General features: G+C 40.8%; 5 protein-coding genes and 1 pseudogene across 5 annotated transcripts in view; 2 read left to right on the top strand and 4 right to left on the bottom strand.

Moving 5' to 3' along the window:
- Positions 1-366: 366 nt before the first annotated feature.
- The window catches only part of LOC146469953 (uncharacterized), a 42357-nt gene continuing 18275 nt past the window's right edge, over positions 367-24448 (bottom strand). Inside the window, exon 2 of the mRNA XM_085122785.1 lies at positions 367-516. The gene's annotated coding sequence lies outside the window, so the exon portion shown is untranslated. The remainder of the gene's footprint in view (positions 517-24448) is intronic.
- Positions 4846-5373, bottom strand: LOC146469961 (uncharacterized). The gene has a single exon (XM_085122682.1). The coding sequence runs from the start codon at positions 5371-5373 to the stop codon at positions 4846-4848; it is 528 nt and encodes a 175-aa protein (XP_084978808.1).
- LOC146469960 (uncharacterized) lies at positions 5664-6615 on the bottom strand. Its single transcript, XM_085122681.1, has 2 exons — positions 6444-6615; positions 5664-6349 (listed from the first exon to the last, which is right to left on the bottom strand). The coding sequence occupies exons 1-2, from the start codon at positions 6613-6615 to the stop codon at positions 5664-5666; spliced, it is 858 nt and encodes a 285-aa protein (XP_084978807.1).
- LOC146469959 (uncharacterized) lies at positions 12954-16466 on the top strand (annotated as a pseudogene).
- Positions 17741-20301, top strand: LOC146469958 (uncharacterized). Its single transcript, XM_085122770.1, has 2 exons — positions 17741-18943; positions 19060-20301. The coding sequence occupies exon 2, from the start codon at positions 19088-19090 to the stop codon at positions 20237-20239; it is 1152 nt and encodes a 383-aa protein (XP_084978896.1). The 5' UTR covers positions 17741-18943; positions 19060-19087; the 3' UTR covers positions 20240-20301.
- On the bottom strand, positions 23030-23647 carry LOC146469957 (uncharacterized). The gene has a single exon (XM_085122680.1). It carries the CDS (start codon positions 23645-23647, stop codon positions 23030-23032), a length of 618 nt encoding a protein of 205 aa, XP_084978806.1.

The following is a 24448-nucleotide window of genomic DNA, read 5'->3' as shown; positions in this document are numbered from 1 at the left end:
GTTTAAAATTCGTTTCGTAATAGATTACCTCACAGGGTTTTCTCTTTTCTGCAGGGCGTGTAGCATCAACTTGATCAAGACATGACCCATCAACGAGTAGTAAACAAACCATAACTCTGAATTATTTTCACATCCTCGACAGGAAGTATTTCCTTTTAAGCAAGTATTATATAATCTAATTTTTTTGCTTTTTTTAATCCTTATTTTCCTAGAGAACATAACTCAAAACATCAAAAGGAAAACCAAATTTCATTTGTAAACTAAGCCGTCCCCTTTTATCGTGGAGCTTCTTGTTTGTAATGATTATACAGATTTTTTCCGGTATCTCTCAGCCCTTAAAAAGGTTAAACAGATTTAAAATTTAGAAATTTTTGTCTCTAATTTTCCTTTTTTTTTTTTATAATGAGATCTAGTAATGTCCTACCGTAGATCGTATCAAGGCTTAAGGAGCCAAGTTTTCTTCGTTAGCTGAGATTAAGTAAATGGTTTTTTAAAAAAAAACGTGCCCGTCAATACCTACCCTGATTTTCAGACGGTCCAGGTCGCTCGCGGCCACAAACTCCCTCCCCTCGTCCCCTACAGCAGCAACTGTCAAGAGATATTTTGAAAACAAAAAATTGAGTATACGACGACACAGCTCCTTTATTTTTTAGCGAAATAAAGCATTAGAATTCGTTTACACTGCAAATAATCCTTTAAACAGTAAATGCTACGACAATCCAAGGAAGCGAAGGAAGAGAGTGTGCGGCCAAAAGCGACCTGGACCGTCTGAGAATCAGGCTAGGCAATACTTAGAAAGCGTTTATAGGCCAAACTGATTTGAAGGACTGACCCTATTAGCTAAAGGGATTTTTAATCAGCCAATGTTTCAACTACTACATCTAGTTTTTTTGGGCCAGGGCTACAATAAGACGAAATAATGGCTGTAATTTTGAACGTGAATATAGGTTGTGAATGGTTAACTAGCATATACTAGCTAAGTGTTTATAAAGTATTTACAAAAGCTTATCAGATAGTATTCATGGACTGTATACCGAAGGTTAATGTTTATTGCGTCGGTTGAAACCGCCTGTGATAAATATTTACCCCTCTCTATGAGGAAAGCCTTCCTCACTTTTTGTCGGATACATTGTTGCTTAGTTGGTTTATTTACACGTAAAGTGAAGTCTGGCGCGTGACTCTCTACAACGTGAGATCCTGGAGCACAAAGTATCATATCAGTGTATTTGAGCGTTTTGTGTTCATTTGGATTCAAAAGGTTCGTTTTGAAGCCTTTAAAATATTGTGCACTCATCACGCATGTTTCAAAATGAGAAATCACGTGGGATTACAACTAACCATCGAAAATACATATCATTTAACTTTACCGATTTCCATATCTCAAAATCACCTCAAGAGAATATCGTTAGATTTTTATTCGTTCAAAGCTAGCTGTTGTAGTCAAAAGAATTTCCTATATAATTTATATATCTTGTAGAGATCTATATACATCTTGTAACAACGGAACAGTGTCTCGGGTGTTACTCACAAACATTAAAATAAATTGACTAAAAGTCCAAATTTGTCCCAGAAGTTCAGAAATGGAAGAAGCCCCGAGTACAAAGGACGTAAGCTACGTGAAATTACAGCATCCTCACCTGATAATTATTATTATAACAACAGCAACTGTCAACATCGACTTTTGAAAACAAAAATTGAGTATACCACGACACTGTTCCTTTATTTTTAGCGAAATTAAGCATTTGAATTCGTGAACACCGCAAATAATCCTTAAAACACTAAATGCTACGACAATCAAAGAGTACGGTCGCCTTCCAAGTTAGTCGTCGCGTATAAAACAAAAATGGAGAAAACAAAACAGAAAAAAGATGACATCAAAGGACAATCTGATATCAGTTTAAATCTGGAAAGTCAAGATTCACAGATGTATTGGATGATGAATAAAGGTGCGTGTTCTTTACAAAAAACCTGGAACTGTGTTCTGGGAAAAACCAGAAACTGTGAAAGCTTGGAGGCAAGTGTTATATTCCTGGTCAGCTTTACACAAACATTGAGACGCGAGATTCAAGACATGTGTTGATTCTGCAAGCTAGTACATCACAGAAAAAAACTCTCTGAACTGGAGTTTGCTGGAAATATTACAAGACTGAGAAATTTCACAAGGCTGACCTCTGCAAACTAAGTACTCAGTAGATTAATTAAAAATATAATGCTCTAAAGTTAAGTTGTAGTTAGGTTAATTCAGATTTATTTACATGTACAGGGCATTTACCATTTGTCTAGTCTAGTTTGGCCGGACCGGGCATTTCGCATGTATTGCGGTTACACTAGCAACTTTTACTTCAGCCGAACGGTGGTGTCGTTGATTCTTTTACAGCCATTTTCAACGTTACGTGCACGTGCCATCTTTCGACATGCCATGTAACCAGGCCTAAGTTTTAAATGTAAACACAACTGATTTTTTTATACAGTTGAACTCGACTGTGGTGGACTGACGTGGGAAAATGTCAAGAAGTCAATCCTAGGTCAATAAACTGACGGTTTTGAAATTGAGTGCCTTGCAAACAAAACAGTCGAATTCTACCGGAAGTTACGGAATAGAGCCGATCAAAAGCAGTCAAATATTTTGAAGAGAGCCGTGCAAATTTAACAGGTTAACACATTTATCAGCCATTTTAGGTCAGTAGTTGTAGTTAATTTGTCGTTTCTTTTGCCAATTGGGTTTAAAATTTTCCGGCTTGATAGTTAAACGGTCTTTCAGCTGTTTATCTAGCATGTCGTAAGATAGTCGATAATCTCTGCTATGCACTTAACTCTGAAAGTGGCTATAATTCATATGGTAAGAACAGTTACTAGGTCACGGCTATTACCGGCGTTTTACTTTACATGCTTGGCAAAGCAAGACGCGACAAATGGTGGACACCATTAGCTGAGTTCAATGCAACTAGGTGGCCGTACATGTAGCAATAGTTATTGGCGAAGATTGACAGCAAGTAATTAAATATTAACGTTTGTGACAACTTCTCTGTATACTTGCTAACTAACGTTTCACCCCCCCCCCCCCCCTAAAACATTACAAAGTCCCTGTGTCACAGTACGGGTTGTAATCTTCAGAAATCTTGCAAACAAGGACTTCAAATTTCAAATACTATATTAAAGAAATAAAAAACGCGCCGAGTGCATTGTTGAGTTATATAAGCACTTGCGAATTTTTAAGAACACTCGAGAAGTGCAGAGAGGCACTCGCCTACGGCTCGTGCCTCTCTGCACTTCTCGAGTGTTCTTAAAAATTCCCAAGTGCTTATATAACTCAACAATGCACGAGGAACAAGTTTTTTTATTTCTTTTATAAAATATAAACAATCGCAACTCCTCAGACAAGTGCGAATTTTAATGAATCAACATCAAGTTTCTCCTTACGCGAGATAACGCGTAATTTAATAGCGCGCGCTCTTGCCGATCACGACACGATCACGACAGGGCACGCGACAGCGCGCGCAATCAAGTAAAAAGTCAAACTGTTTTAGCTTTTCGTCACGTCGTAAGTAAGTTCAAGAAGTTAACTACAAGTCAAGTTTCAGTTTTAAGGTGTTGAGAGACAAGTTCAAGTTAATTAAAAGTCTGGAAACATCAGTACAAGAGACTGTTCTTTGCGAATCGCTGGAGTGACAGCGCATTCTGTCTCTGAATTTCTCAGAATTTTCACAAGCAAAAAATCTGACGTGTGCTCCGTGCATATGTACAATTATAATGCACGCACCATACGTATGCTTCGTGCATTGTGGAGTTACACAGAACTCAGTTTGACCAATCACAGTGCTCGCTTGACCCTGGCTATTTTATAAATATATATATATTCCCTTTTTCTTTGGTAATCACAGCATATGTGCTATAAAAAGGCGATTTTCAAACACCAACAAGGAGCATTGCGGCGAGTGGTGAACCAAAACCCGATGTGTTAGGCTTCTTTTTAGGCTAGGGGAAAAGAAACAGTTCTCGTTATATACCCCCATGCACGCTAAAAATTCGAGATCGAACTTTCACCACTGTCGAGTTCTACATGGCAACAACGGGGCTCCACTTTTTATGCTGCTACTTATCGTCATCTCCTTTTATAGCTCACCAGTTAATTTTCTCCGAGTCTGATTGGTTTAAAATTGTCACGTGACGAGATAGTGCTCTTGCGCGATTGGGAAATACCCTTGATGGATTGAACTCTTCACAGGAAAAAATGTTTTTGCGTTTTACATGTGTAGATTCTATTCCACGACTGTAAACCTTTTACAATACAAAACTATCTCGACAAATCTCGAGGCGTCTCGAGTCAAGTTCCATGACAGAGTGCTCCAGTTCAACCACGGCGAATGACATAACACGTGATAATTGTCAGAATGTACATAATGTAACACAACTCGAAATGTCGCTAACATTTCTTCCCCTCCCGAATTACAGGGAAGCTGAAATTCGAATACATTTTAACTGAAAATCCTTAGCTCTAGTTCATGGTTCTCCAAAGTGTTTTGTTACACATTAATCTGATTACAGTTCGGTGTTCCGAATCTCCAGCGGAGAGATTCTAGTTATTGGTCGCCTAAGGGTCTTGCCATTAACCCGTGCGCCCACCACTCGCACTAGGCCGTCAGGGCCAGGGTACGTCTGCTGGATGCGCCCAACATTCCACTGTCGCCTCACTGTACCGGGATCAATAGCAACGACAACATCTCCAACCCGCAAACTGTCGTTACGGAAGTACCATTTCTGTCTTGATCCATCATCATCATCATTTGGTCCCTTTCCCTTTAAGGGAAATGGGGATCCAATCTGCGGTAAGTATTCTTTCATCCATCAGTTCCACACATGTCTTGTGAACTCTTGTAGTCTTCTCCAGCGCTTTCTGGGATTGAATGGCTCGGTGTCGACGCTCTCCGGTACAAAATCACCACCAATGTGTCCGATCAGAAAGTGATTTGGAGTCAAGACGCGGTCGTCGTTAGGGTCGTCACTCACAGTTGTTAAAGGTCTCGAATTCAGGAGACTTTCTACCCCAGTAAAGATTGTCTCCAACTCCTCATCATTAACTTCTGCATCACCGAGTACAGCAAAAATAGCTCGCTTTGCTGACTTAATCATAGATTCAAAGACTCCACCAAAATGTGGCGCTGCAGGTGGGTTCGATTTCCAACTCACTCCTTTATTGGAGGTCATCCGTTGTATCTTGTCTTGGTCTATAGCAGAGACTAGGTCTTGCAGTTCCTTCGATGCGCTTACAAAGTTCGTTCCATTGTCACTTAACATTTGCTGCGGCCATCCTTTCCGCACAGTCATTCTGACAAAAGCGTTAAGAAATGCATCAGTGTCCAAAGACGACGCCATCTCCAAGTGGCAACAATAGGTCTTCAAACAGAGAAACAAACAAATAGCGCTTAGCTCGAACTCTTCCACGTCCTTGCTTAGTTAAGAAAGGTCCTCCAAAGTCTACTGCACAGCTCTCGAAAGGTCTGGAGGATTGCTGCAGTCTAATCTTCGGTAACGGAGTCATTTGCTGGTGAGCTGGCTTTGTTCGAAATCGTCTCACACACTCAAAACATTCTCTCGTGACTCTTTTCACTTGTTCACGAACATGGACCACCAAGTATTTCTCTCGTACATGATTAATCGTATAGTTAAGCCCCATCTGATTCATGGTAGTACTTAACAATCAGTCCTGTGACATGATTCCTCTTAGGCAGTATGATTGGACACTTCACATGATATGAGAGATCGTCTGCATGTCGTAGTCTGGTGTTGGACCTCAAAATGCCATTAACTAATACTGGATTAAACGGTGCCAACGCACTTCCTCTTAGGATTTCCTTGTTACTTCTCAATGGCTCTATCTCTGCTACATACACTTTAGACTGAACCTCCCGAATGATAAGTTCCTCAGCGTTTTGAAGCTCCAATGGCTTCAGTTCACCCTTCTCTCTTTGTTCAGCTGGTTTCCTACAATTGTCTGTAAATCGGCGCACCCACGCTGTCACACGAACTAAAGACAATCTAACTTCCAGTTCTTCTTTTGTTTTGACTCGATACCATTTCGAGTATCTTGAGGGGTCCAATCGCCACACCTCTTCGACACTAGCCGTTTCTTCACCTTCTTCAATTATTTGGTAACTGATAGCATCCTTTGTCCCTGTTTCTTTTGTTCCTTTAAGTTCAAGGTTCTCTGTTGACACTGGCTTGTTAAACTTGCACTCTGGCCAGTCTTGTTTTGGCTTCTTCAGAAATTTGGGCCTATTCCACCATAAGTCTACGCTTGCTAACTCTTCTACTGTCAGGCCTCTTATCCCAAGATCGGCGGGGTTTACATCTGTAGGAACATAGCGTCACTGATTAGGAGCAGAGAACTCATGAATTTCTCCAACACGATGTGCTATGAAACCGCTTACACTCTCTACTCTGACCTTGGATCCAGTACCCCACATTCGCACTGTCCACCCAATAGGTCACTCCATTTGTTGGTATCTTGAGTGCAGAGCAAACTTGTCTTGTTAATCGTAATCCGGTGAGTGCACCCAAAAGTTCTAATCTGGGGATGCTCACTGCTTTTAATGGTGCCAGCCGAGACTTCGACATAATCATTCAAGCTGTAATGTTGCCTTCCTCAGACATATGACGTGCGTAAACTACAGCGGTGAATGCTTTCTCCGACGCGTCACTGAATGTATGAATGCTCAGTTCTTTCACCTTAAGACTTGGGTCTTTCAAAACACCTTGGGATTTTCACAAGTTCAAGGTCTTCCAATTCTCGGAACCACTTTGTCCATTCTTGCTGATGAGGTGTGGGCAACAGTTCATCCCAATCCCGTGCCTCCAGCCATGCTTTTTGTATCAACACCTTGGACCTGATAACATAAGGTGATAAGAAGCCCAATGGGTCGTAAACTGCTGCTGTTCGCCTCAAACATTCCTCTTGGTGAATTCAAATCCATCTAACTGTGACGAGTGTCTAAAGGAAAATTCGTCCTCTGTGGCGGCCCACGGGACACCCAGAGTCTTGGTTGTTGGCAATTCTTTCTTCTCCAAGTCTATCTCAGAAGCCCTACCTTCTTCCGCAACGTCAGCAATTACTTTCAGTTCATTCGACATCCATTTGCGGACATTAAAACCAGCCAAGTCCCCTAGTTCGGTAATCTGCTTTCTTATTTCCTTCGCATCATCCACCGTAGTTGCGGATGGCATCAGGTCATCCATGTAACAGTGTTCTAAAACTACATTAGCTCCCAATGGGTAAGTCTCCTTGTGAAGTCTGGCGTGATGTTGCCAAGCAAACTGAACACTAAAAGGGCAGTAACACCCTCAAAAAATAAACCTCGTAAACTCGTAAACCTTTGGTGCATCCCCATTGCCCAAGTTCCTGTACAAGAATCTATGCAGGGGCCTGTCCTCTGGTCTGAGAAGTATCTGGTGATACATTTGGCTCACATCACCAGCCAAAGCAACTGGCTCCTTTCTAAACTTAATCAAAACATCCACAATGTCACTTTGCAACTTAGGACCTGGTAGTGATTGACTGTTCAAACTCTTTCAATCTTGCTGAGCTGAGCCGTCGAAAACAACCCGAACTTTGGTTGTGGCCTTCTCTGGCCTACAACAGGGAAGTATGGAAGAAACCATTCTGATGGTGGCTTCGGCTCATCCTCTGGGACTTCTCTGATATATCCTTTACTTCAGTAGTCATCAACCACTGATTGGTAAGCCTGTGCCAGCTTCTCATCTTGCATTAACTTCTTCTCAACTGTGTGAAGACGTGTCTCTGCCATCTGTCTGTTTGACGGCAATTCTGGTCTTTCATGTTTCCAAGGCACAGCAACTTCATATCTCTCACCACCAAACCTGATTGATTCGTTCACTTTATCAAAGGCTAGTTTGTCTTCGGGGGAAAGTGGTTGCTCCACCTGTAGTTTAATCCCAATAGCCCCAAGGTTCCAAAGTTGTTTCAACAGATAGTTCAGATCTCCATCACTACGCTCTGACTGCTGTATGCGATAGGTGTTCAGGTAACCAGTGTTACTTGCTCCACATCCCTCAGACGTACCAATGGTACCAATTGCTGTCCACCCCAATGGACACAGTCTGGCACTAGGTACATCGTCGGATCGCCTCCACGAACCTCTTTCATAGGAAATAGCAGGTTGTAATAGTCTGAACCAATAAGAACATCGATTTTACTCCTTTTTCCAAGTTTAGGAAAAGGAATGTCCCTCAAATGTTTCCACTGATCTTTGATTTGCAGCCAGTTGGTGCGTTTTATCCCACCACAGATGTTATCAGATGTTTTCGCCACAATGACTGTGTCCACCCGGCCGTCCAGACTCTCCAAGCCAATCTCCATGGTTGGTGACATTAAATTGACCTTCTGTCCATTAGCAACATTGATAGTTATTTTCTCCTTCCTACCATCGAACCCCAGTTCCTCTACCACATCCTCATCAACATACGACGTATCACTGCCTTCGTCCAAAAACAATTAACTTGCAAGCGTCTCTACCCATGTTTCAGAATGACTGGAACAGTACGCAAGGCAATACTCCTCTGTGCATGTTCTTGTACTGTTTCATATGTACTGGACTTGTTTTCCTCTGTCATGGGTGTGTCAACCTTCCCCTTCATGGACCCAGGAACTACTTTCTCCTCATGAAGTAACCGATGGTGTCTGTCTTTGCATCCGTCAATTCCACACTCTCTGCTCCAAGTACATGAGTCACCAAGGTGCCCTTTCCCCAAGCAACGGTAACACAGTCCGAGTTTCTTCGCCGTCTCCCACTTCTTTCTATGTTCCATTCTCTTGAACATATCACATTTCCAAATTGGGTGTTTTTGGTTGCACACTTTACAGGGACGATCACGTTTCTCTTCTGTGGTCCCGAAATAAGACTTAGTTGAGCTCTTTCCTCGTACACTTCCAACACTGGACAAACCATGCTTAATTTCTGATGCTTATACCTGGTACTCAGCTTCCTCAGCAACCCAGTGACGCCGCTCTTCAAGAGAATCCTTGCTTCCCTTTTCTTTAATCCATCGGTAGTACTGGCTAAGTAGAGCTTGACGAAGTTTTTCCAGCACAATTGCATACAATGTTTCTCCTTCCAGGTCAGCAAACTTCTTATTTTCCTTTAAAGAAACCACAGTCCTCTCCAGTACGTCGGCAAATCTATCTAGCTCTTTTGGATTATCAGCGTTTATTGGCCTCATCTTACGTAGCTCACCGATATGGGCTTGAACCTGTCGCCTTGTTCCCCCATACTTTCGATTCAACCTTGCCTTAGCCGCTTCGTACGCATGATCCGAGTAACCATGCCCTTTCACCATTTCGGCCGCCTCTCCTTCTAAACAACTTTCCAGCCGCAACATTTTAAACTAAGCTAACTGACTTGTTTCATCCACACAACTGGAAAATGCTGCCCACCACGACTGATATCCTTTCTTGCCGCCCGAAAACTTTGTGATTCGAATCCGCTCGAGCTGTTTGTTTGCATCTACCACGTGACCACCTTTGTTATGGGCGCTCTTAAATATGCCGATCTGGCTTGACATAACACGTAAATAATTGTCAGAATTGTCAGAATGTACATAATGTAACACAACTCGAAATGTCACTAACAACATATATTTGTCATTTTTGTTTCAACCTTGCAGATGAAGGCTAGATATCGTTTGATGAATATAAAAGTTTTACGAGAAACTACGACCCGATAGTCACTCAGCAATAGTGTTTACTTAGGTCAGCTTAACGCCACTAGTCAAAATTGTTAGCAACGATCCCAGTTGCCCCGTCTACTCTCTCAATATTGATGAGAGTGGAATATATTTATGAAATACATGAACTGCGGATAAAGGAATGAATAAGTGGATGACCAAAGTAGCTATGTACATGTACGCATTTCAAGTAGTTACGATAAGAAGCCTGACAAAAAACATTCTTTAGGCTTTAAGCTATATTTCAGGCTTTTTTTTCGCGCCTACTTCAGTCTCGTACAAAACTGAGATGGTTATTCCCTTATCCATTCTCTCAATATTTTTAGCACTTTTGGTGTTGAAAAACTCGCATTTCAGGTTTGGAGGTTTGTTAGACATAAGTTGTCTACTTTTACACCATCAAATCTCACACACTTTGCACGTGACTTTACGACCGCTCCCCAAAATGATGTCGGCTAACAACAAAACGACTTCACCATTTTTCTTGAAAAAAAATATGAGAGGTCTTATTTAAACATGGAACACTGTACAAGGACACAAAGACGACCAGAATATGAAATCAATTACCGATAAACAGGGATTTAAACTAAAATTTCGTCTGCATAGGGTTATATATTGGGAAAGCCCTAGTTTGTACCTTTTTTGAAGTTGGTAGTTTAATGTGCAAAAAGGCCTTTCAATGGGCCATGCTAGCAAACTACAACCATCGTGAAAAGTGTCGAGGGTTTCAATTTCCTACTTTTTTTTGGTCTTCCCTCCCTCACCCAATTTTCAATGTTGAGTTTTAAATGATTTCACTCATACGAGACTGCCAAGTAAAATTAAGTTACTTGGTTCAATGGGTTGGGGGACGAGGGGAAACGTGTTTTCTGTTAGCCTTGACGATGGTGTGTTCCGCTTAAAATGGAACATCCCAAAACGCTAATACCTCAGATGACTCATAGACTGGTTTGGGCACTGCACACGAGTACCAGGGAGGGACTGAATCAATCAGCCTCACATCCCTCGTCATCTCGAAGAAGAGGACTTTCAGTGCTGCGTTGTGTCTTTCTAGGTATTTAGACTGAGCCAGAGCAGACCACCCCGTTAGCACATGCGCAAGCATCTCAGGAGATTTCCCACACAGTCTACACGTGACGTCGCCCTGTTCTGCACCTGTTTGGTGAACTGTGTACACCTTAGTGGGCATAAGCCGCTCGTACAACTCCACTACCACACTATTATTATTATTATTATTATTATTATTATTATTATTATTATTATTATTATTATTATTATTTTTATATTTTATTTAAAAAAATAATAATTAAAATTCTTTATCAAAATATTCCACACAAATTGCTATTTACAAGTTAAAAGTATAAAAAAAGAGCTATTAAAAACCTATTCACATTTCATTTCGATTAAAAAAAGGTAATATTTTTAAGCAGCAATGTTTTTGTAAAGAAAAAAAAAAACAAATGTCATGAAGTTTTAAAAAAAATGAAATTCGGCATTTTAAAATCAGTTCCACTTGATAAAAAGAAAAGAGAAAAAAAATAAACAAAATACGCATCTATCAAATGGCCCCTTCTGCAGTTTCAATGTCAATGTCCGCGTTCTTGATGTCACGTTGAATTCTTCGTAATGTCCTAGAACCTCTAAGACAGACGAGTGCAGATCTTAATAGTGCAAATGAAATTCGGCTCCTGATCCATGACATGGTTTTGGCATATTGCTCCCCTTTCTTGATAGCAATCAGCTCCGCTAATCGACTATGGTATCTCAAGCATTCATTGCCCATTCCGCTTAAAATATTGTCGCTTCTTATCTGAGAGAGGGGCTTGTACAGTTTGACGATCCGTTCAAGTCTGTACAGATCGTAAAGGCACTTTTCGGGCCGTATACGGCTGTAAATTGCATCTTATTAAGGACACTTAGAATATTTCTACGTCTTATCTGAGAGAGGGGCTTGTAAAGTTTGACGATCCGTACGGTCCCTACAGATCGTAAAAGGCACTTTTCGGTCCGTAAATTGCATCTCATTAATGACACTTAAAATATTTCCACGTGTTATCTGAGAGAGGGGCTTATACGCTTTGACGATCCGTACGGTTTGTACAGATCGTAAATTAAGGCACTTTTCGGTCCGTATACAGTCCTCGGATGTTCGTATGATACTTGGCGAGAGGCTTATACAGTTAAGCATGATCGGTTGGAATTTTAAAATAATTAAACGAAAGTTGTGTCCTTTATTTTCGCAGTTGTAAGTGCGTAAGCCTAGGGTATAAATACTGTTATTTTAAGACATTGGAGGTGTTTGATGTCAACTGTAACAACTTATTATTGACAACCGGGCAACGCGAGTCCTTTGTTTATTAAATAAAAGGAAAGAACAATGAAGAAAAGGAAGTGAGATTCAGAGGTTTCTTTTTTTAATAAGGCATCTTATATCAGACTTGTTTGGAAATGGGAATTTAAAATAAATCGGCCAGCGCGCTGATAAAGCGGATTAAAAAAACTCCGTCTTATGCCAACCTAACAGCAAACTGAACGGCTTGTAGACTTCGGATATGATAGTGTTGATGGGAACCCTTTTGAATAGACTCGGGCCGATTGTTTGCGGCAACTTTACTAACAATAGCTAGTGCGATTACATTGGATAATTGTTGATCCAAACAATCAACCTTACTGTCGAGGGAAGGTGACAAAATTGTAATTGATGCATGATGCAGGATTGCAGCTTTCATAGCGCACTTTTCAAAGGGACGCATGATGGCAACGTTAAGTCTTGTCTCGAGGAGAAACTCGTTTACTGTCACGAGCAAAAGTAGTGGATAAGGAAAGAAGGCAGTTGAGAAAACACGTAGTTAGCGACTGGGTACGAGTCTGCTATGTTAGTATATATAATCGCATGAGGCTGAGAAGAATTAAGGAGTTATTTTCAAAGTTTTCGCAAATTTCCCGAGTCGCGTAGCGACGAGGGCAATTTGCGACAACTTTTAAAATACAATAACGAATACTATAACATACAGGGCAAAATGTTCTTAAAACTATCCAGGCACTTCGTAAAACAGAAGGCCCCGAGTTTAAAATTAGCACTCACCCGCAAGCAAAAACAAACAAACAATTCACCTGTTCTCTAGCGTACAAAAAAGACAAAAATTAAGAGAAAATAAAAGTTTAATTCATGGGCAAACTAAATTAAACCAAATCCTAGGAGTGAATAATTTTGTTTCACATGCGGGGTGAAGCTTTTTACCGCTTGAAAATCACACGATTACAGATCAATAAAAATTTCAAACCGTGGGTCCAAAGAAGGAACTTGCAGAGTAATTCCTTCCACTGAATTAGACCTGCTCCTTCTTCCCATCAAAAGGGCACTGTTATTATTGTTCGGTTATCGTTCGTTGAAAGAAGCTGTAGCGAGGTGAAAGCACTTGGTCGCGGCCATGAATGATTTCAGTTTTTCAACCAAACAAATCCGATCAAGTTTATAGCTTTTGACACAAATAATCTCTTGCTGTTTCTTGTAAGAAACGAACGTTCACCTTTAGGAATTTCCTCTGTCGTCATACCACGCTTTAATACTGTAACTACGGAAAGCATTCCATTAAGTATCTTGGACCGACACTATGGCGCCGCCTAGCTCGGGGTACAAGAAGTGCAAGCACCCTGAGTCAGTTTAAGAAATTAGTAAAACAAATGGATCTCTCGAACTTAAATCAGTAAAGGAATGTGGACCTGACTGTTTTCTCTCCAGTTTGTAGAGACAAGGAGTAATTTTAATAGAATAGTATTGGTTCTTTTCTTTCTTTTTTTTTTTTTTTTTTGATTCACCAAGTGTGGTTGGAGCCATTTAAGAGCGGATCTGAGGGCTCATAACTCGACTGGGAAGTCTGTGTAAACAACATCTCTTTGAATGGGATCTTCAGTTTAAAGTGAAACCACAGAACCTTTATTATCCCTTTGAAAAACGCACTTACTTATCATAGTCACGTCAGTCTTTTGCGTCTAAAAACTGATTGTTTTCGTGACTAGATCCCCATTCACAACGATAAAACACGTTACATTAAACCAGGTTTAAAAAAATGAAAATTGGTAACAAAAGCTGAACCATTGGCTTTGACATAGGATTCAAGTAAACTTTACCTTATGCTTTCATTTGTGCTAAATCTGTAGTCGACAAAAATCCGAAAGCGGCTTTTATGAAGGAAACAATGTTAAACTGTGTTTAGCTAAACAGCTATTAAACGTGTTTAGGCCTTGGTGTGAATGTGGCATAGGATTTAGACTGTGATATTGTTTTGATGTTGTTGTCATACCTTGTTCTTTACGGTGTTTTTTTTTGCATACCGCGTTGATAAAATTACCATATTCCTCAGGATAACAGACATCCTACAATGAAAATGCCATCTCGAATAAGTCTGCCTCTTTACGAGAACTTTTTTGTAAACAATTCACCTTAAGACCTGCCAATATTTGGCGTTACTAAAAATACAAAAGCATCTACCATCGATTAAAGGAAAGAGGGTAAGCGATCCCCACCAACCGTGAATCCCCACGGACATTCACTTCTGCTTTTTCATCTTACGTTTTTCTTTTTTATTCTTGGAATTTGTTTCTTGAATCCCCACACTCCAATAGAGTGTTTTCACGTGACGTCAAAGCTTTCAAAATTTTGCCGCGAAAACTACCGCCAACATATTGGTGTCCCTTTAAGGCTCGTCTCTCCTGTAATTTACATTACAAAACATGTCTGTGGAGGACGATAAAGCTCCTCAATTGTCTGAATATGCAAATACTCGTGATCCTCTTGTTAAAGAAAACGAACATGCAGAAAATAGCGTACATTGGAATCGATTCCTTTTTAATTTCCGGCAAAAATTACAACGGTGAATGTCTTCCTCCCATCGAGTCGATTGACCTCGTTTCATATCTAGTCCTTGAGACCAGCTATTACACTAAAGAACAAGTTAAGGCCTTCAAGAGTCTTCAAGCATATAATCAGTTGCTCGCTGGATTTGAACAGAGTGTTCACGGACTCATAATTGCTGGTAATCAGGTTGTTTTGAGAAAAGGCTCGCCACTCTCAAAAGATGAACGACCCAACTGTTCCTCTGTGGATCATCACAGAAGATGACGGAAGGAGTTTATGCGCACATTGCAGCGGTTGTATGGCTGGCCAAGGGGAAAGCTGCTCTCACATTGCTAGCGTGTTATTTTACGAGGAAAGCTAGCTTGCATCGATCAAGAATGTACTTGGATTCTGCCAACTTACAACAAAGACATACCATTTGCTGAAGTTCAAGACATCGACTTCAGGTCTACCACTAAACTAAAGTAAAACTTGACAAAACAGTGGAAAACCTCGATGATAATACGTCATGTTTCGTCTTAAAAAATTCGAAAACCACAGTGAAACGGAAAAACGACATTCAAGCTCCAACTGAGGCAGAGTTGAATTACTTTTACGGAAAGCTGAACGCGTAAAGAGTAAGCCGGTTGCACTAAGCTTAATTTATTCGTACTCCGTACCCAGATCTCTATAACGAGGAGTATTTAAACATGCAATACAATGAACTACTTGAGGCCTGGGCTAAAGTGAATATTGAAATAACGCCTGAACAAGCAAATATCATTGAAGAGGATACTACGAAACAATCTAGTTCCAATGCCTTTTTCTTACAGCCATCTCATTCCCTTATTAAAACAATATGCTAGCCCCACATTTTCAGCTTTAGCAATGCTGCTACAGAACTTGGCTTCAAGTATGAAAAATAAGCCCTTGCTGCATATGAATTAGCAATGAAGGAGAGACATGTCAACTTCAATGTCAAGGAGTGTGGAATGTTTGTAAATCGGTAATATCCATGGCTGCATGCCACGCCTGATTTCCTCTTCCACTGTGACTGTTGTGGTGAGGGGGGTGGTGAGATTAAGTGTACTTACTGCTTAAAAATTAAGGACTTGGGTTTTCAAAAATACTTTGCTAAGCAAGGGTCCTCTTTGAATAGAAACACGGCAATCAAGGAAGACCATCAATAATATTATCAACTCCAACAACAACTCTTTACAACTGGGAAAAAGTACAATGACTTTTTTGTTTGTAGCATAAAGGAAAACATTGAGTTTGTGTGTCAAAGGGTTACCCCGAACCAAGATGACTGGGACACTGTACTTCCTAACCTAACCAATTGTTGGAGATTTTGTGTGTTGCGTGAACTTCTAGGGCGCTGTTACACACAGAAACGGGATATCACCCTAAAGCTGTTTGATGCTGGGGCAGTATGTTTTTGCAAGAATGAAACAGGACAGGCTGTTGTTCATTGCTCTAATACAGCATGTCCTATTTCATCCTACCACTTGTCCTGTCCTAAACTCACAGGAGTGCCAAAGAAATGGATGTGCCCTTTGTGCCGCAAAGGTTCACCACCACAAAAAGCACAAAGGCTTTCGACATAGACACAGCTATCTGTGTATGCAATCAGAAGGCTACACAAAGGGATAAGCTGATAGAATATCACAACAATCCTTGTATAAATGAAACGTTTTTCCAGTTGTCATGCATGAATTACAAGCGCAAACCCAATAATGCCAAAACAACTTGGATTTGCCCAGATTGCATCGCAGCAAACCTTCATGACTCTAAGGCTAAGGTCAAAGTGACAAATGTTAACAATGTTCATGCATCTAGCATTGTCAGCACACCTAAAAAGGGAAATCTAAATAACTATAACTACTTTTAAGGAAAAGTTCTCCTTGAATGGTAGTCTCAAAATCTAAATTTAAGACGCAGTCTCCTTTAGATCCTCATATCAATTTTTGCTCCTGAAATAGATTTCGCTTATAATTCTTCTGTTAACTTCTATTGGCAAGTAAGTCACAAATATGAAATTAGATCGGAGAAATTCTGCTTTATAAAATTTTTCTGATACAAACTCTCCGCTCCCCCTACTGTCTTCGAAACTCAGTGACGAGATCGTGAATTTTGCCCAAATTACAGCTATTCGCTCTGGACAAAATCGCCCACTTGAAACCTTCAAATTCGCCAGTAATAAACTATGACCCTTTATCTTAATAATCAGATGAATTGTAATCATAATCGCTAATTAGTATAATAAAACCGAGGATACAAAGTTTATCCATTTTGGGCACTTATCGCAACATGCGATTTGACCCGAATTCAGGGGAAAAAATCACAAAAGTGGTTCGTACTCACAGGCTTTCCTGCATGTCAGTGGAAAGTTCCATCCATCGGCTGCTAAAATCTGTAAAAAAAATTTGGCCGTCATCCAGTTGTTAGTCCGCAAGTGAGGGCTGAACTTGCGCTTCTCAGCTAGCACAACCATCTTTCCTTCGCAGATTTTGCGTCCTAAAATCCGCAGCAAGGGCAAGATATCTTCTCTTGTATGACCTAAGAATTCCATTAGTAGGTCAAGAAACAACCAATATGGCTACAATTTGCTTAATTGACGGTAAAGCAGCACAATTTGTCCCGTATTTTGACGCAACATATAAAGCAAGTTGTCATTCTTTATAGAAATCGGAAGATATTTTTACTAAGCCGCTGACCACATGCATCGCAGCGGAGCATACCTTCCATAAACAAACAATAACCATGGCGAGCGCACCGACTAGACCGATTGTATGTTCAATTTTGGAAGTGGGAAAATAACATGTGGAGAATCACAAGGAAAAAAAGAATCGGTTCCCCTTATTCAGTGCATTGCCAATATAACAAATCATTTAAAGAGTTGCCACCTGTCGCGCGTGAAAGTGTCCCACTACGAATTGATACTAGCCAGGGCGGGGAAGTTCAATCTTCCATTGGACGAAATAGAGAAGTTGACAATCTGTCCGAAGCACCGTCACAATCTAGGGCAATATTGGCGACCTCAGAAGACATGTCAGTATCCTAATCACGAAGGACGGAAAATTTCCTTGCACTGTAAGAATCCCGTGAACTGGCAGATGGCACAAGACAGAAGATGTCTATTACACCTGCACAAGTTGGGTTGCGTAAGTATTTTCTTTTTCAGTTTTCGAAAGTTTCCTGTTTTTCAGTTTTTACAAAATTTCAACCAAATGTGGCTTTTACTACGTAAAGCGAAAAAAGGGCGAAATTTTTGAATGAAATTGGCACAAAATTGGTCGTGTTTATTCCAACAATATTTGAGAATGTCACGTCACGCAATGGATTAAAGAGATAAATTTTGGAAGGGGTCTGATTCTTTTGTCAGTAAAGTGTTTATAAATTTCGGAAAAACAACGAAGAAACGGAGGGAACAAAATGTAGTACATGAGGAGCCACACAAGGGAAAGGATAGGCTTTTTCACTTTGCAAGTTGAATATCGTAACAAGTTTTTCGCATGTACATGTGCAGCTAATTTGCATAATTTGGTTATTTATTTATTCTGTGAAAACGAGAAATACAGTCGGATTTGAGAGCACTGAAAAAGTGCTTTTAAAACTGAGGGTTTAAATATTACAAATTGTATTCCTACGTTGCACTACTTTTGTTTTTTTAGTCTGCTGCTAGCTTAACAATGATGCATAATTTTACTAGGTTAATCTAATTTATGGCGATTTAACTCAATTAAGGGGTATGAAAATTCTGGCACGAGATCCAAAGGTGATGTTTTCCTTTTTTTCGTAAAAGGATTTTGTGTGACAGTATGAATATTAAATTCAATTACAACAATTTTCCATTGAAAGAGTGGATTGCTTAACATGTCCTTACCGCCCTTGTCTCTCTATATATGGTGTAAGTAATTTGCTCACGCTTTTTACATGTGTGTTGTTTTCCAGTTGTCACGCATTCAATTGCAAATCATGCTATACTTTCCAACGCCAAAACGAGGGCATGTTTCTTTGTCCGTAATTTGTGTGGCTCCAATTTATCCCTTTAAAAAACTAAGCGCTAAGAGGCTTTTCACAAATATCGCTTTAATTTTGGCGTTAATATTTTCTATACATAAACTGATAATTGAGAATAAAGCAGTTAAGGTGGGAGTGTAGTTAACGTCTCCTTATACTCATCTATGAATACAGAAACTGCTTATGAAGAAAAATGAAAAAGAAAAATTGTAACAAATGAAAACATCGATCATTTCCACCAACAGCAATTTGCTCCAACTGTTGGAAAAGGCATGCACAACTTGTACAAAGCAAGGTACGACTGGACATCGATTCATTAGACTGTGAAAAAGAACCCATCGCAAGGTAACATATTTTGCAAGCCTTGGTTTACATGATGTCATAGGGAGGTTGCCTGTGAATTCAGGTCTTGGTTTACTCATTAATCAATTTGATTGATGATGTTCATTTTTAACGTATAGGACCTCCAAAGCCCTAGCCCTTCACCAGATGAGTACAATGCTTCCAACACCATTGACTGAACGCTCACAGCAAAAGGTCGAAACAGACTGGACTCCAAGTACAACAGGATATCACAGCTCTCAAGAGGACATCAGCATGTTAACTCCTCTGCAAACTGACCAAGCTTTAGTTAGAATAAACAAAAGCTTAGACGTATTCGAAACATGTTCAGGTGAAGGAAGAACCAGCCCTTTAACGTGTCAGATGCAAACAAAGCGGGAGAGAGTGAGTCAGGAGGAGCAAACAATTTTTGTAAGAAAGGCAACAGAAGCCTGCAAGATAGTCTGTTCAGCCATTTCCCCGGAAGATGGAGAGACGTTGTTCAAAGCTGTTTGCAAGACTGACAGCCCTGATATCGAAAATGAGCTCCAGCCTCTCCTAGAAGCATATAGGGATGCACCTTCTAAGGACACGAAGACTCAGATTTTAAGTATTTATGCAAACAGGTCTCCTGACAAGAAGCTTATGGAAATGCACAAATTGTACGAACCGACAACAGAATGGGAATTGCATAAAGCTAAGCTTCACGCTAATAACAAAGGTGCCGGTGCCCCACTGGAAACGCCATTTTATCACAGGGTCAGACTTGATACAGTCAAAGTCAACCATTTTTTGGAATTCATAAACAGACCGTATTTCTATCAAGACGTTTCCTCCGGAACACGCACACTTAAGCTTGGTAGCGGAGAAAAGCTTGTAATGCCGAACGTCATCCAAACAGTCGCTAGGTCCACAATGGTTGCTCAATACTTGCAACTTTGCCAAGAAGAGGACTTTGACTCTTTGAGTCGTGCAACTCTTTCTCGTATTCTTGAAGTGCGCGAAGCGTCTCAAAGGAAAGCTCGCAAAGGTCTTGATAACGTAGCCGCGGATGGAACGGTAGCTTTTGAAACACTTGAGAGGGTGGTCGAGGAGCTCGAAAAGGCTGGCGCAAGTCCGGAATGGGGTGATAATATCAAGGAGAAGCTTAATCAAGCCAAGAGGTATCTGAAAACAGACAATAAAGTTCATTGCAAAGAAGAGTTTAGTCCATGTGCAGATCATTGTAGGTGTTTGCCCTATGCCATGCGAACGACGAAGCGTTTAAACAGGAAAGTGAGCACCCGCACAGTCTACGGTGTGACATGTGCGAGAACCTGAAATCAGTCTTAGAAGAAATTGAAGTTTCCTTTAAGAATAAAAGCCAACCAATTTGCTTTTACAGCCGAGAACAGCAAGAAAACATTTTGTATGACTTCTTGCAAGCAAAGAAGCATATATTTGATTGGAAAGCCCATATTTTACGTTCGGAAAATCAAGATCTAGCCAAACAAGATGTCTTGTAATCACTCGATGAAACATCAGTGCTGATAACAATGGACTGGGTGATGAAATTTCAGTGCCAAAAGTATAGAGAGAAACAGTCCGAATGGTTTGGTAAAAGAGGATTGAGCTGGCATGTAAGCAGTGTTGTTTTCAAAACAAGACAAGAAGAACCCGTGGTAGTAACGTATTCCCACTTGTTTGATTCATGTATTCAAGACTGGTTTGCTGTTGGCTCTATCGTAGAAAATCTCCTTCTCACGCTCAAGACAGAAAATCCTTCCCTCAGTAAAGCCTACATAAGATCCGACGAGGCGGGGTGTTACCACAACGACGCGCTTATGGCAAGTATTAACGAAATTAGCAAAAGAACGGGAGTCGCTGTAGAAAGGTATGACTTTTCAGAGCCACAGCATGGAAAGGACATTTGTGACCGTATCATCTATCCCATGAAGCAAGCAGTGCAACGATACTGTGACGAGGGGAATGATATTCAATCAGCGCATGACATGAGAGAAGCACTTCTTAAGAGACCTGTTCAAAGTGTAACTGCTTCTGTGTGTGAGGTGAACGACAAGCAGAAGACAATTGATGTAACAAAAATCCCCAACTTCAGCGCCCACCACAACTTTGAGTTTGAGCCTCAGGGAATCCGCCGTGTCCGTAAAGATTATTCTGTGGGACAGGGTAAAACTGTAAATTACAGTGACATAGTACGTACACCTCAGGGTCCCATGTCGATGGTAATCAAGGACGATCAGAGTTTTTTTTGATATTTCTGTAAAGAGAAATTAATTTGAAGGGCAAACGATTAACCCGGTCGCAGACTTCAGCATTGTTTCCATGTCCACAGGAAGGCTGCAACTCCAGCTTTAGAACTTTTGACTCCCTGCAACGTCATCTTGATTGTGGTCAACATGAAAATAAAACAAGCCAAGAATCCGTCTATGATCAGTTACGACGTGACTGGGTGGCAAGGTTTTCCACTCTTGTTCCCGAAAACCGCCCTAGGCCGGAATCAGACGTTTCCTCAATGGCCAGTTCTTCGCTTCCAGTAGGTTGGGCACTCCAAAAGCCAAGAGGAGGTGAAACAAGGTACTCTTCTCAAGTGAAGGATTATTTGAAAGCAAGATTTAATGCTGGCGAAGAATTGGGATGTAAAGCTGATCCTCAGCAAGTTGCTATCGTCATGAGAAATACCCGGACGGAAGCGAATGTTCTCGAGAGATGAGTGGCTGTCAAGAAACCAAGTACAGTCCTACTTTTCAAGACTATCTGTGCTAAAGAGAAAGCAAACCAACACGTCATCTTCCCGTCAAGCAACTATAGATGACTTGGAAGACGTGGTGCACGAAGAAGATTGGTTGCAGCAGGTGGACGAGGTTTACAAAAAACTATCTGTCCAGCATCCAATCTACTACGATGCTTATAATCTTTGTGACTTGCGTCACAAAAATAAGCTTGGTTCCTTTAATATGGAAATGTTGAAATCAATTTGCAATCATTTTGAAATTTCCTTCAAGTCAAAAGACAGAAAATACATACTGATCGAAAAACTGGAAAACATGATCGCCGAGTGTTCTTGTGGCAAAACTTAAACATACCGTCCGTGAGCCGACAAAAACACTGGCCAGCGGTTTAGGAAAACATGGCGGACTGCGAATTCCCTTCGCCGATAACAGATATATCTTGCTGTATGACTGCTTTAATGAAACTCCTCCAGCGATTCTATTCAGATGAAATTGGTTGGGAAACTTTGATCTTCGTGCCTGGAGAAACTATATGGTGATGAAAAACGTATTTCGTGTTTTATTACTGGCATTCGTTTACCAAGTGTCCGATGGAAATATGGCCGAGTGAGCTGAGTAGCACAAGTTCAGCCCTCACTTGCGGACCAACTACTGGATGACGGCCAAATGTTTTCACAGATTTTAGTAGCCGATGAATGGAACTTTCCCTTAATATACAGGAAAGCCTGTGAGTACGAACCACTTTTGTGATTTTTTCCTCTGAATTTGGGTCAAATCGCATGTTTCGATAAGTGCCAAAAATGGATAAACTTTGTATCCTCGGTTTTATTATACTAATAAGCGATTATGATAACAATTCATCTGATTATTAAGGTAAAGGGTCATAGTTTATAGCTGGCGAATTTGAAGCTTTCAAGTGAGCGATTTTGTCCAGGACGAATAGCTGTAATTTTGGCAAAATTCACGATCTCGTCACTGAGTTTCGAAGACAGTAGGAGTTGCAGAAAGTTTGCGGTAGAAAATTTTTATAAAGCAGAATTTCTCCGATCTAATTTCATATTTGTGACTTACTTGCCAATAGAAGTTGACAGAAAAATTATAAGTGGAATCTATTTCAGGAGCGAAAATTGATATGAGGATCTAAAGGAGACTGCGTCTTAATCCCAATAAATAAACGGGAAAATGGTAAACAACAAAGTGTGAAAAGAAACCACAAACTCTAGCAAAAAACAGCAAAAACTTGTACGCGTCAACAAAATCGTACGCGCCATAAAAATTTGAAATATCGCGCGCGGGTCACGTGATCACGCGCGCGCAAAGTTCTCCGCAAGGGGGTAGTCTCAACGTCTCATAGAATTCAAACATCTTCCCCCCTCGGTCAGTGTTCATCATAATCATCGAGTTCAGCAAAACACTGATCGACTTGACGTCTCTTCATTTCACCAACAACAGCTGCCTTCCTTCTGAGTCTTTGTTCTGAATGGGTGCAAGTTGGTGAACTTGCATCTGCAACTTCCGTTGTGGTAACTTCAAGACGATACAACTTCTGTAAGAGTCTCCTAAGACGGATACGTTTGCCTTTGTTTGAGATAACTTCCACCGTTGCTCCTCGTACAAGACCATCGTTCCCTGGATGAACGTCTTGAACCTTTCCAAGCTTCCACGTTCCTCGGTTAGACCCTCCTTCTTCCATCACAGTAACGATATCTCCTAGCTGAATTGAGTGACCGGTGAAAGTTCCCTTCTTAGTCCTGTGGTGTACTCGCAACTCTACCACGTATTCTCGCTTCCAACGGTTCCAGAAATGGGACAGCAGTAACAGTAAATAATGCTGTCTTCTTGTGAGAAGTGAAACTTCACTTGTCTCTTCTTCGTCGACTGCAATTTCCTCAGGAATTGAAAGCAATCTTCTTCCTGTCATGAAATGAGATGGTGTGAGTGGTTCCTCAATATCTTCTGAAGACACGTAGTCAGAGGGCGGGAATTCAACTCGCATTCCACCTCGGTAACAACAGTCAATAGTTCTTCATACGACAACTTGGCATTCTTGAGAATTTTCTTCAGACAACGTTGCACAGAACGAATCAAGCGCTCAAAGAAACCACCCCACCAAGGGGCTCTTTCCAAATTAAACCTCCACTACACCTTAAGATTCAACAGATACCTTTGTACTTCTGGAAGCTCAAACACTGAAGACAATACTGTGGCGGCGGTCTTGAAAGTTTTAGCGTTGTCTGATACAACCAACCTCGGAATACCGCGTCTACAAATAAAACGTTTGAAGCTTCTGATGAATGTTTCAGTGCTGAGATTGGGTACCACTTCAAGATGGACGGCTCTGGTGCTTCCACAGGTAAACAGTGCAAGGTAGACCTTCTGCATATTGCTCTGCTCTTCATTTTCGCCAGTCCTCACAAATAACGGTCCAGCAAAGTCAATTCCAGTATTTGTAAAGGCAGGGTAATTGAGGCAATGGTGCAGTTGGCGGGACGGCATAATGCTTGCCTTCGGTCGTCTTGCAATTCACACATTTCGATATTACCTTTTGAACAGTTTGTCTTCCCCTTGGGACCCAAAATCGAGATTTCAGTTCCGTTAAAGTTTCCTTGGCACCATTGTGTAGCACTCGCTGATGGCAGTCATCGATAATAAGCACTGTCAAATGATGGTCAACTGGCAAAAGAATAAGATGTTTAGCATCAAACGGTATGGATGCGCTTTGCAATCTTCCCCTGCATCTGAGTAATCCATTGTCATCTGAGTACAAGCCAAGTTGTTGCTTCAAATTCTCGAATCT

This window comes from Pavona decussata, unplaced genomic scaffold (assembly GCF_977016875.1).
Source record: "Pavona decussata unplaced genomic scaffold, jaPavDecu1.1 SCAFFOLD_115, whole genome shotgun sequence".
In the NCBI taxonomy this organism is placed as follows: Eukaryota; Metazoa; Cnidaria; class Anthozoa; order Scleractinia; family Agariciidae; genus Pavona; species Pavona decussata.
The sequence above is the reverse complement of the archived record's forward strand: the minus strand, read 5'-3'. Positions and strand labels throughout refer to the sequence as shown.

What these genes read in the sequence shown, in the direction of transcription:
- LOC146469961 (XM_085122682.1), bottom strand. Translation starts at nt 5,373, where the DNA reads ATGGCGTCGTCTTTGGACACTGATGCATTTCTTAACGCTTTTGTCAGA.
- LOC146469960 (XM_085122681.1), bottom strand. Translation starts at nt 6,615, where the DNA reads ATGTCGAAGTCTCGGCTGGCACCATTAAAAGCAGTGAGCATCCCCAGA. An exon ending in TGTGGGGTACTGGATCCAAG is followed by an intron (nt 6,350 to 6,443) that starts GTCAGAGTAGAG and finishes ATGTTCCTACAG; the next exon opens with ATGTAAACCCCGCCGATCTT.
- LOC146469958 (XM_085122770.1), top strand. Translation starts at nt 19,088, where the DNA reads ATGAGTACAATGCTTCCAACACCATTGACTGAACGCTCACAGCAAAAG.
- LOC146469957 (XM_085122680.1), bottom strand. Translation starts at nt 23,647, where the DNA reads ATGCGAGTTGAATTCCCGCCCTCTGACTACGTGTCTTCAGAAGATATT.